Source organism: Anopheles funestus, chromosome 2RL (assembly GCF_943734845.2).
Source record: "Anopheles funestus chromosome 2RL, idAnoFuneDA-416_04, whole genome shotgun sequence".
Lineage (NCBI taxonomy): Eukaryota > Metazoa > Arthropoda > Insecta > Diptera > Culicidae > Anopheles > Anopheles funestus.
Genome location: NC_064598.1, coordinates 22,548,208 through 22,561,182, shown reverse-complemented (window position 1 = coordinate 22,561,182; position 12,975 = coordinate 22,548,208). Strand labels below are relative to the sequence as shown.

At 38.4% G+C, this 12,975-nt stretch overlaps 1 protein-coding gene across 7 annotated transcripts in view; it reads left to right on the top strand.

Moving 5' to 3' along the window:
• The window catches only part of LOC125764111 (uncharacterized protein ZK1073.1), a 39,955-nt gene that overhangs the window by 20,135 nt on the left and 6,845 nt on the right, over positions 1-12,975 (top strand). For 4 of the 7 annotated variants that reach the window (XM_049427979.1, XM_049427980.1, XM_049427977.1 and 1 more), the window contains exons 3-5: positions 10,868-10,918; positions 12,581-12,644; positions 12,772-12,889. In XM_049427979.1, the coding sequence (XP_049283936.1) occupies positions 10,868-10,918; positions 12,581-12,644; positions 12,772-12,889 (233 nt within the window). Of the gene's footprint in view, positions 1-4,225; positions 4,358-8,967; positions 9,416-10,867; positions 10,919-12,580; positions 12,645-12,771; positions 12,890-12,975 lie in introns of those variants that run through there. The other 3 variants (XM_049427982.1, XM_049427984.1, XM_049427983.1) reach the window with 3 other exon arrangements.

The window sequence follows — 12,975 nt, the reverse complement described above, 5'->3', positions numbered from 1 at the left end:
CAATAAGCACCAATATTCATGATCTGCAGGAAAGACCGAGCCGGTTATATAGATTAATTGCACTGAAGCATTTCTTTCGGAAATTGTTTACTAGAACCAGATAACCATTTTAAAGCTTCCCTTGTGTTCCATTTCGGGGCTTGGCTGAGCAGTCCGGAAATTGTTAATCTCCGGTCAGTCCGGTAGTACAAAGTGGAAGTGCGCTTTCTGCAACCGTTCCTCTCTAATTAAGTAGATACTTATGCACATAGTCGTCTCTGAAGTAGTTTAAGCTTCTAAAGTGCAGCTGCAGTATGGCGGCCATATAGCATCTAGAAAACTATAATCAACTGAAGCAACAGTCAGGGTGATGTTGTACCGTACAGTGAGAGGGGCTTTTTTTTGCTTCACCTGTGCTTTACTGGTTTTGAATAAGTGAAGAGAATGCTTAGAAGTGCAAAAGTTGAGCACAGAACCGGGATGAACGTACCTTAAGCATTCTGTTGTGAAGTGAGTTATAGTTTGCAAGGGAAGGAGTTCTCAAGAGTCATTGAAAGTTTCATGCATACTGACACATTCTACGAATCAGTGTTAAGAAGAGGTTAAAAGCTATTTAACATTCCTTTAATGTTTGCCAACTGTATCTGAGTTCCGTTGGCACGCTTTTTAATATTCGGTTTACCTTCACTCGACCTGTTCTAACCGTCCAATTCTAACCAACAAAAAATTGTTTTTGTAGTAAAATGTATTCAAGCACAAAATTTAAAAAGTTAAACATTTTATAAATAGGGGCGGGCCCGTTGATGCATGTGATAAACGGCGTCCGTCCACACGGCAGGATCGGGCTCAAACCCCATCCGAACCGTTCCCCCATAGCATGGACTGACTATCCTGCTACGTGGTAAAATAAGTCTTGATACGGCCAGGCCGTTCTAACCGAGCAAACAAAAAAAAAAATATAAATGTTATACTTTGCTGTGAAATATCTTTCTTTAATATCTTATTTCGAGAAAGAAGCATCAACAAAAGCTTTGAAAAAACAATCGGAACCAATAATCACAACGAAGGATTGAATGGTAGCGGCTTGAATGACAGGTGACCATCATATTGAACCTAACATCCTTCACAATCAATACGCTTCCTTGGGAGATGGATCGAACCAAACCATCCGGTCTAACAGCATCGTATGTCGATTAGTTGAGCTAACGAAACGGTAGGAACGTAGGTTCCCGGGGAACGACCACAAGCATGTTTGTACGATCGATCAATTCGTAAAGAAATCACGTCCATTATTGGTAGCATCAGCGCAGCCAACTCTGAATGGTGTTTGATGATGCGTTGCCTTCCATCTGTCATACCCCAATTCACGGTGCCTTAATTCGTTTCGACAATCGACCATGTCGAGACCACGTGGCCAGTATGCTAAGTGTACGGATTGTTCTTCTCCGTGGGTTGGAAAACTAAAGAGCACAAGAATGAAGGAGGGTTTTTTTGTTTTATATTGGAAACGTATTAACGCAACCGGAAGGATGATGCATTCGGATGTGGGAAAAAAAGTTGGTAAAACTTTACCACAGAATCGATGGTGTGTGTGTGTGTGAGTGCGCTGTTTGCAAGTCATCGATGAGAACTGTGCTTGAGCTTTTACCGTGCACAAGATGTCCCATTTTCCTTGGAGAAATCAAAGGGAAGAGTAAAAACGTAACAATAAAAACGAATGACGCGTGAGCGTTGTTGGCCAGGACGGACGGTTTTATGATTCGATTTGGAACCATGGCAGCTGGTATGTTTTATCGATTTTTTGGGTAAAATATGTTAAGCAAATATCTACTATGGCGAATGCTAATATCGTTGGTAAGAAGAAGCTGGAGCAAATTGCATAAATGATTAATTTGATTGATTTGATGATAGCAGGTGTAAACTCATACTAAAATATAACTCTTATCAGATAAATTACAAACCTCATTTTAAATAAAACCAACAAAAAACAGTACAAATGGAACATAAAAATTCCCTTCTTATGCAATGGAAGTTAACACTCATAACACTATGTTGAGTTACAACAATTTTTGATTCAAGTTTTTATGTAAACAGACGATTACAGTACATTCTTTCCGATCAATCGACATTGTAATAATTGCGCTTGCTTAATAGCACTCATAAACTTCAAGTCAAATTCATTTGTCAAGTGCTTTTACTATATGATTACTTGATAAGGGAGATGGCAACCGCCACTTAAGGTTTGTGACAAATTATCTCGTTTGATTCTTAACGTATGTTAGTAACGCAAAGAAAATCCATAAAATGTGATAATGGTTTTGCAATTTTATTACCACACAACTGAAGATGTTTGCAATATGTTCTAATAGGAAGCATTCTTTAGAGATTGTAACCGGCAGCATTGGATTGCGAGGGGACTGTTCAATGCTTGAAAGATAAGAAAATTAATTGAAAGCTTTGAATTTCCTGATAAGCAGAAATACAGGAACTACTTTGTCACTTAGAAAATATAGTTTCCATTACCAAACTTTTAAATCTCTTTATTTTCTTAATTGGTTTAAATTTCCAACTTAAAGTATGTTAAATTTATGGGGAAAAACAAATATGTACAAATATTTGTGTTTATTCACTGAAGATATTAAAGCCTTTTGAGGTGTTGGACAAATATATTTATAATTATATTGCTTGTTTCATTCTACTCAAACTTCAAGCTTCAACGTTTACCCTACTTTCGTAATTTGTTTAATATTCAATTGTATTCTTTATGGTGCATGACTTAATATTCGAATTATGGAATTTGAATAAAAACTCATTTATTCACCGGGGGAATTGGCTCGGTTCCACAAAATAGCAATTAAATTATAAGCACTAATGATACTCTTTTCAGTAATTCGTAAGGTAAAACTGCAATGACAGTCTTTTCGAATGAAAAGGAAGATCTAGACAAATCTGGACAAATATGAACAAATTAAAACTCACAAAGTTTGTATACAAGCAAGTAGATGATAGAACTAGCACATTCATCTGACTTTTGACTATTTGTCTGTCTAAAGCTACTATTAAAAATTATTTAATATAAGATCTCTTGCATATTTATCTTAAGTTAAAATTCAAACTGACAGAAAATGTTCTATTTCATGAGCTGCCTTCTTCTCGTAACTTTTTTTTACAAAAACAGCAGGAAAACTAACCATGACTCCCGTTGGTTAGCTCTTGTAAGGCTTGCTTCACTAGTTATCATTTATGCATGGAATTCGATACTTTGGTACCCACTCGTTCGTTCCTAAACCGTCCCGAGGAAGGACCCCCGGAACCCAAATTGGAAGGTTAACGAACTTTTACGAGCAGAGGCCCCTCGAGCCCTTTAACTGGCATTACGCTTCACCTGGCTTAACAGAGCAACTGATGGATAATTGATTAATCCGAAGGGATTCGTATCCCGGTTTTTGTTTTGTTCGATGGAACCTAGATGGATGGAAGTAATATCAGACCGTAAGAAAAACCATTTGATGGTGTGTACGGGTTTTTCCCTCGCGCTCTCATATTACTAACAAATTTTTTTGTTCTTCTCCCATATCGAACAATCGCCCCGAAACACTTACCACATCACAGCCAAAGCCTCAATTCGGCCTAGGTTAGGTGTGGCTTTTTTCCCATCCCTTTTGTTCCATAACCGATCGATAGGATATCGAATTTCCATCCCACTGATAGTGTCGTTGTCGGAGTGCTTTTTTGTTTAGGCGAGAAAAAAAATGTTCCTTTTCATCTAATCATACACCCATACTCCACACGTATTTTTGGTTTGATGGTTATGATGTTGATTAAATTTCTTCACCAATTTGTATCGGCCCCATACTAACGCTACATATAAAAAAGTATCGCAATCAAATTGTTGGCCTTTTTTCTTTTTCCTTTTTCGTCTCTTTGTATGCAACATTCAGCAATGGAAAACAAAGAGAACAGCCACAGCTTCATGATGATTTGTGGAGCTAATTTAAATTTTCAACCACACCACCGTAAAACGATCAAACCAATCACTGCCAATCGAGTGTAAGCTAATGGTGGCAGGAAGCCCATTTCAATCAGACGGTCAGTTTTTGACCTTAGTAAAAACGGGATGATTTTGGGAGGGGAGGAGAATGGCACCAAGTGGTAGAGGAAAGTGATGAAAATGTCAATAATTTCAATTCCAATATAGGGAGGCCATGCAAATCAATCGTGCTCCGTGGCCGGGCATTGCTGTTCATGGCAGCTTCTGGCGATGCACAAATATTTATCGTTTCAGTCTTTGCTTAGCCAGCAACACAACTGGAACTGCTATTGCTCGGGAAGTGAGAGAAAAGGAGTATTACACTCCCGTGGTGATCGTGTGTGATCGGTTTGTGGAAGGCTTAGTGGAAACATATTTCTACTCAATACAGTGATTATTTATTAATAGCGACCAAATGCTGTGCAGCTATAGTAGAGAGTGTTGTTCCATGTTTATCGCGTTAGCTGTGATCATTATTGACCAAAAAGAAATAATTACTCATTGCTGTGTGTCTGTGGTTTATAAACGATAGCAAGAAAAATGGAATACAATCATTGCCTTCTTTATACCACGCAACGAATTATGTGCTTCGTTAGCGTTCTTGTGATCCAGCCTTTCGCCGAATGGGTGGTGATGTGATATATGCCCGTGTATCATCCGATCTGTGGATCGCCTGCCGCGGTTGTGTGGTGTAATTTATTGGCCATGAAAATGCGTCACATTAAGAAAGCATAAACGCGCGAACGTGCGAAGGCAAAGCGAACAATCGTGTTTATTTAGTGGCGTGTGGTGTGATTTTGTTGCGTACGTGAAACATAAGATATTGTATCGTAATGGAGTGATGGCGTATCTTTGCGTATGGTTTCGCGGTGATGTGGCGAAAGATGAATTTCTCAAAAAGAGTTGCTGCCGCTAAATGGCACCGCCTTGTTGCGTTATCCACAAATAGCTTTTCGGAGTGATAAACAGTAGAAAATGATATAAAGTGAATTAAGTATATGCAGCCACCATAATAATAATTTCTTCGGAATGTTTCAATAGATCCTTTGTGTTACGAAAACAGTTTCGTTTTTATATCGGGAGTAGGTTTAAAACAGTGTTTTTTAATAAAAAAAAATAGCTTCACAGGGATTGTATAATACAGCTTTCAATAAATGAGTAGGAACTATTTGTAAATTAAGAATTTTTGTCCAAGCAAAATTCGTATAGTTTGGAGACAACTTTAGGCAAAGATTTAATATATTTAAAGACTTCGTCGTTACATCGGATTAAACATAGGGCTGAATATAGCACACCAGTGCATACTGTGCAATGCATCAGTATAAGACGACATAAGACGTTACGACGAAAAGTCTCATTCAATAACATACTTCAATATTTGTGATGTACAATTCCGTAGGGGCTTACTCAAAGTTTTGAGATCATTTCCTAAGGAAACCCAGTTATATCTTCACTCCTGCCACCAAGATCTTCAAATTGAGTATACTTTTCTCTTGCCAATTTTCAAACCAATAAACCCATCTTGTTTGTGTGGATGTAATCTTATCCAGAAACCCTTTAATGAGGTTCCATCAATTTTCTTTGATGAGTTTTGGTGACTCAAAGACGATTTCAAATCAACTGAAGTACCTTCGATTTCAAGGCGAACGAAAGTTTCTATCAGGAATATTGAAGTAATCATAATTATTTCAGGATTCTGTTTAATCATTAAACAGGATACATGTGATGATATTCCAGACTTTTGAATATCCTAAACACTGTGATTTACTAAATGTCCACAGAATTGATCGCCATCAACTGTGGAGTCCAGAATACATAAAGGCATATCGCATGCTTTTGTAATCTTCAAATATAGCGTAAATGATGTACGAAAGCTGCTATTAATACCCTTTTAAATATTGCAATTAGCCTATTATCAGTTTCATACTAGCCTAATTCTATTTTATTCTCCATCGCAAGCTATATTCGCTGTATCCTGATTGAATTTACCCTTGTTGAACATCAGCTAAAAGAATGAGCCAATAACTCCACACGGCTACACGTAAGGCGTTCGGTCACAAGACAATCTCTCATCCAGCCCGTACTGGCCCAATTTAGCCCACACCAGTTTAAGGTTGCAGCAACCGGAACATTTGCTGCACTCCGGCACTGGCTGTCTTAACTACGTAGACGGTTAGTTTCAGCGCGTGAAAAGCGATTTAATTTAAAAGCAATTATCCGCAATTGAAAAGTTCCATTGCAACGCACATGGTTGCCATGTGGCCCTGAACATGGCAAGTGTTCGTTCGGTACGAAAGCTCCCCCTAGGCGGAGTCAAACCCGTACAAACGTTTTGCCGTTAAAAAAACAAAAAACAACATTCCGAGACCGAGAAATAGTTTGCTGTGCTGTCGATCGATCCACAGCACGTTGATTGGAAATTGATCGGAAATGGAGTATTTGCGTGCTGCTGCTTCGGTGGTGGGGAGTGTTTTTTGCTGTTGTTGTTGTTGACAGGCAGAGTTGGTGCCGAAGTTCGTAACGATTTGAAGATGTTTTGCGAAAGGAGCAACCCGTCACGAGTGTGCTTCTGTGTGGAATGTAATTTATTTATAGCACTTGATTGCGGGAACAGTGCGCGTTCAGATGCGGTTGCTGCGGTGCACACTTTTGCATAATTCATGCGAAGTGCAGGGTGAGAAAAGTCAGATTTTTTTTGGGGGAAGATCGGTAAGAAAATTCCGATCATATATTCGTACTAACAAGGAAAAAGGAGGCTCACTTTCAGGAAAAGGAAAAGGTTTACTTTAGTAATAAATTAAGCTCCTACTATTCATAAGACTCATTAGGAAGGCTCTTGTTTAAAAGCCACTTTAGAACTCTTTGTTCAATCATCTTAGCTCTGATTTAGCTCCTTGTATAGCATCCAATGTCCCTTCCCACTGATTTATCGCTCCATTAGATTTAACTTATGGATCATTCGAATGATTTTGCAAACTGTCAGCCACACAGACCGTTTTGCTTTGTTCAATCAGACTCGTCCTCTTTTCCACTGGTGTTTTCTGGTAGTTATGCAGATGAGCTATTATCTCTTCCAACCCGTTCCTAGTATGGCTGTTAAATGAACGCAACTATTCACTTACCTTCCGGACGGTTCGTAACCAAAAACCAGCATCGCAAAAGCTTTCCAAATGCTTATTAGTGTTTCTGCACAAAAGGTTTATGGTTCGTCTGGTGTGTTGTGTATATTACAGGCTGACATCAGCCATGAAGACAAATACAAAACAAACACAAATAAGGACGTGGACGGGACAAAAATAGATCACGATTTCTACAACCCCGACTACGTGAGCTTGGTGGTTGGGTTAGGGACAGAAAGCTATCTGTTTCAGCATGCCAGAAGCATACCATTTCCGGTCCGGTTCGCCACCTTTTGCGTCTGTGGAACGTTGCACCGGAAAAGCCATTCCATCGTGTATTTCCGTGACGGGATGGAGCGAAAAACCGTTCAAAGTCACGTAACGAATCTTCGTTCGTTCGTTCGTTCGATGGCCGATTGGTGGCAGCCAGCTTTGCACAGTGAAAAGCTCACTCACACCACACAAACCACCAAGACCCAGACGGACGTATATAAATGAAGTTGAAGTGCCTTTGGAACGATGGAGGCCTCCCGATAAGTGGCCACTTGTTGACGTGGGACCAGGCAATGGATTTCTCGATACGGCCAGGTTCGAATCGAACGAGCCAACAAGAACAACACAACAACTAGTACAAAAAGGCAAGGTGTTTGAAAATAGGCACGGAAAGTTGCTTGCACTTTCACGCCTTGAAGCTTTTTTTGCGTGTGTTCGAGGCGCGTCCTTGTACGCTTGGGTATGCGGGCAAGGCGCACATGTTTACACTTGCTATAAAATAAATATTAGCTTGCTGTTAAAATGTGTGCGCGAGCTGTGAACCCAAGGGGCGGCGTATGCTTCCGGTGTTTGTAAGGAGCGCACAGTGCAGGTGAAAGGGTTTTGATGTGGCTGTCAATATTGCAAAAGGGAAGCTGTAAAGTATACTGTTTATTGGATGTGGGTGTGGTTCCAGGTAATGGAGCGCGAGGCCAAACATGCGGGTACGGAAGAAATTGAATTCTCAAATATTGAAAGAGGAAAAACGCAATTTTCCTTACCGATTCGGTAAAAGTAAATTGTAAAGTTGATAAAAATTATAAATAAGAAACATCTTATTTTGTTGTTTTTTTTATGTTTAAAGATTAAGACGAAAAAAGTTCTTAAGAAAGCTTTTTTTTATTTCTATGACCAAGGAAATATTTTTCCTTAAATTTTGAATGTACCTAGTCAATTTCGTCTAACTTTTTTCTCATGTTCAAATACAGTGTCTGAAATATAACTTTTTCATTTACTGATTATAAGTTATTAAAGGATTTATATTTTTCCAATTTGATCTGTAATAATGTTTGAAATATAAATTAGACAATGGTGGACTTTTACTTAATTAATAATTTTAATTAAACTGATCTCTGTTTTGAAAAGTCTCATTTATTATCCTTTTATGTTGGTATTAAGACAGATTGCAATATTTTGGAAAGTATGTGCAACTTTTTAAAATAATTTACTATAAGCAGTACCCAAAATACACAGGTATGGTGGAACGCGGAAATTATTTCCCGAGATCCGACTGCCAATTCGCTACTATACTTCAAAATTGAGGAATTAAATTTTCTTATTTGCTCGATAGTGCATCACACATCTTTGTATTTCGAAAAACATTTGTATTCACTAAAGCTAGGCGTTTCAAAAATGAATCCTTTAACTTGTTGAAAGACAAATACTAAACTAGAAAACATCAACAAGAACGGCTGCGAAAGTAGTGCCTGAACTGAAAGTAAAGTAGTTCTGAACTTGACAGGGACTTACGTAAAGAACTTCCACTATTACAATCGAAAACAAATGCGATCATTATTCATTCCGCTCAGGAAAGTGTTTCATAGTGAACAGGCAAGCATAATATCGGTGATGTGGCTGCATACAATAACGACAAGAACAGAATTGTGTGGAACTTGTTATAGCAAACCGACGCCAGTCCGGTAAACAGCAGTGCTTTCGCTAACGAACAACAATATTCAACATTTTGCCAACGTTCCTACCCTCGGGTGTGCAACAAGTTGAACACAGAAGAAAGTGAAGTAATAAATAAACAAAGAGAAAATAAAAGATTGCTCGTGAAGGGAAGGAAGGAAAGTGGAATCGTTTCGGTGGTAGTAAAAACATCCTTTTTGCAACAGGCTCGCAAATTGCAAGTTGGCCACGGTTGAAGCCCTGGTGCCCGGATCACGGAGTGGACAGGTAGTGCCCGCGGTTCTGCACGGAGTATCGGAACACAGCTTTCGATTTATGTTTATGCTGCCAAATGGGACGCCGGGTAAATGCGAAAAATATGTTTCAAATATGTTTGTCGGTACTGTTGCTGTTGGTCGATGATGTAGAGGAACGTACGCTGAAATGGAGAAGTTTCTTCCTTTTCTGTTTTTTTACAAACGATCGAGTTTTCCAAATGCAAATGAAACAATCCATTCAATGGAAGCTTACCTTCGGCGGACAATGGGAAAGCTCTGAAATGCTTTCACGCTTTATACTAGATCGTGTAAGGTAGTGTGCTACTGTACCGATGGATTCGGTTGATTTAGTTCATGGATTATTCATCCTTCATCGTACGCGGTTGAGTCAAATGGAATTGGCAAAGTTTCTGTGTGGTTCCGCACCGGAAGGCTAATGCGCGTAATGGTAAAGTTTTCATAAATTTACAATAAAGTACCGTTTTGACGAGGTAAAATATGGTGGATTTGTTTTGCCAACAGAAATTGATTCGTTTTCGCTAGCTAATGGAATTGTACTATTCGTAATATTCCCTGTGACTTGGGTGTTAGTGAACTAAAGTACTCGTGTTGATCAATGCTTACAGAACCTTCTGTCTTCAGTTATTCTTCTATTGTTATTCAAAGAAATTTATACGGTATCTGTGATATTAAAGCTTTAAAATGGCAGCTTCATACAGAAGATAACAAAATTAAATTACAAACGATCAGAAGATTAAAAACAAAATTAATCAAAAAAACTTTTAAGAGCCTAATACTAAGACTTGGATAGAAAACTAATAACTAGTGGAAGTGTTGGAAAATAATATTTTTTTCAAGGATTAAATTTAGAAGAAGGAAAATATCCGCTCGTGCTCCGAGAGAGGTATTAAAGACAAGTCCTTTAACTTTAATCGCGTCATGCACATGTTGCCATTGGTAATTTAATATTCAACACAAAAGTTTCAACCCATCTATCAAACGTATGAAACAACATTCAAGTATATCATCTAACTTATTTACGAGTCCCTTTCAGGAGTGGTCCCAATCTCACTCCCAACCTTCTGTTGAAAAAAAAAACAACTTGAACAACATCTAAGTTACTTCATGGTAAGCGTCAACAGATTGCAATCGTTGTTCAATGGTTGATAAACGAACTCTCTGGCTCCGATTGCTTTCAGTCCGATTGGATACGATTTCAGTAGTAGGATGATGTTTTATATCGAGCTATCCGAACATGCAAAAGCTTGTTGATGCATTATTGATTACATTCGATGAATCAATACACTCCTCATTAACGCTTATCCATCGTGTGATAAGATAATTTGCCTTTCGTTTGGATCATTGAGGTATAATAAAGTGATCGATAGGATATAATTTGGTGCTGTTGGGAATGGACAGTAGTGTGTGTGTGTGTGTGTTAATTAAATTTGATCATCCGTATCATGTATCAGAAACATAATTATGTATCACGGTTTAGTAATAGTAATATTACGTTACTTCTTTCTTCTCCTCCACAGCGCTATGCAGTTAATACGGAGAAAAGCGGTGAAATCATCGTCACAGTGCAGGTAAGTGAAGATATAAGCAATTTATTAATTATGACGTTTATGATTATGACTCTTTTAAACTATAGGCATTATTCTAACTTGAAAACATTCTCATTTTAAACATTTTGAAAACATTCAATCCTCATTTTAATGTGTTCTGTTTTCTTCTTTAAATCATTTATAGAATCTTTGACACTTTTAAATAGATCTCGTTCGGAAGATCTCATAAGATCCTGTATAGCTACACTTTTCATGACATCGTCATAAGCCGAGTAACGTCTGTTATAGACTTGCGAATGTGGCTGAACGAGATACTTTTTATATCTGTCTGCTGTCGCCTTCTGGAGTTAGACTCCATTGAAGCTCGACATTCTCATTTTAGATCATGGTTTATTGTCAACCTTCTATCCAATATCGCCGTCTTCACGATAGACGTATATCCTTTGTATATCTGATCTCATCATGAGCCTCGTTGATTCAAACTATTCTTTTTTTTCGAGCGCTTTTAGTTGTTTGATCATAATAAACTCCCTGAGACTCAGTTTCGTTCACGTCGTCACGAATCCTCATCCTTTGATCCGTAAATGTATTTGTACAACTGTTAATTTTTTTTCTACTAGCGTCTTTTCTTCCCTTAACACGTAAGCAATTTTTTTGTTAAGCTCGCGCAGCAGTCAAACAGTTCAAATAAATTAAAAGTTCTTAATAAAGTAGTGTGGATTGGAATCGAAAAGATTCATAGTTGTACGAATTCCATATCCATTCGATTGTTTGTCAGCTACCGTATTAAACTTTGGCTTTCTAACTTAAACTATCATGGTCTAGCTTTAACTAAAGTTTTCCTTTGATTGCCATCTTTTGTGTCTCATTCGGAATGAATGTTTACTGATGATCCTATAATGTGGCTAAGTTTGGTTTTCCGACAGTTTTTAATAGTGTTTACGGTTGGTATGACATAAACAAAATTAATAAAGAACAAATTTATGAGACATTTTTCACTCCATATTATGCTATTCATGCACTCGTTAAAGTTTGCTAGAAATGAAAACAAAAAAAACTGTATCCAAATTAAACATATCACCTTCCCAGAAACTGGATGGGGTTTCTTCTAACAAACATCGATTAGGTTCGAGTAAAACAAATTCTACACCAAAAACTTTCATGGGTCAAGAAAATGGGTTTTCCCTAGTCCGGAACATTTTGCACCATCTTATTTCCAGCATCATATTGCTATCATCGTTTGAAGGGAAAACTTTTCCTGCTCGCATAAGAAAACTTTCCTACGCGCGTTGACTGATCTTATTGCTTTGGATCCGTTTTTCCTGTTTCTCTTTCCTACTCTGAATTTGCTTCTGGTTTAAGGGATCGTTGTTTTGGACCGTTCCTTCTTCCCCTTGCCGGCAACCAACTATTGTTGACTGGCGATTGTATAAGTTAAAGCTTAAATGTAGAGCACTATCGAATGGAACGCGGACACCCAAGAAAAGGCAGAGTTTCTGAAATGAATAAACTTAACCCACAACTTTCCACCTCCCTTTTGGGTCGTATTTTCACACTCATATTTCTTTCCATTTCCGAAGTCATTTCGATGAGAAATTCCACTTTATCGGTCGTTGCCGTCTCGCCGTCCTTTCTCAACAATCACTAATGGAAGTTCACGTTTCTGTTCGTTTCATTCCCCAGGGCGATCTTTCACAACAGGAAAAGCGAGCCGTCTTCCTTACCGTGCATGATCTGGGCACGAACCGTAAGTAGAACCACATACACCCAGCAAAAGGATAAAACCATTCACCTATATTAATGTATGCGTGTGGTGTATTTTCTTTGTTCTTTCGTTCCTCCCTTTGTTCGCCGATTGTAATTTGTTGTGGTAGATTCTTCCTTCGAGGAGTTCGTCAACAGTGCGTGCATGATTGAAATCAAAGAACGGTCGTGCTTCATCCACATCGATGTACCCGGCCATGCGGATAATGCGCCCAATTTGGCCGACTCGTAAGTATTGCACTTTGGGGGAGGTATAACCACCCCATGATTTGGGGGGATGAAAGGAGGATGTGTGAAGTTGGAAATGAAGAGAT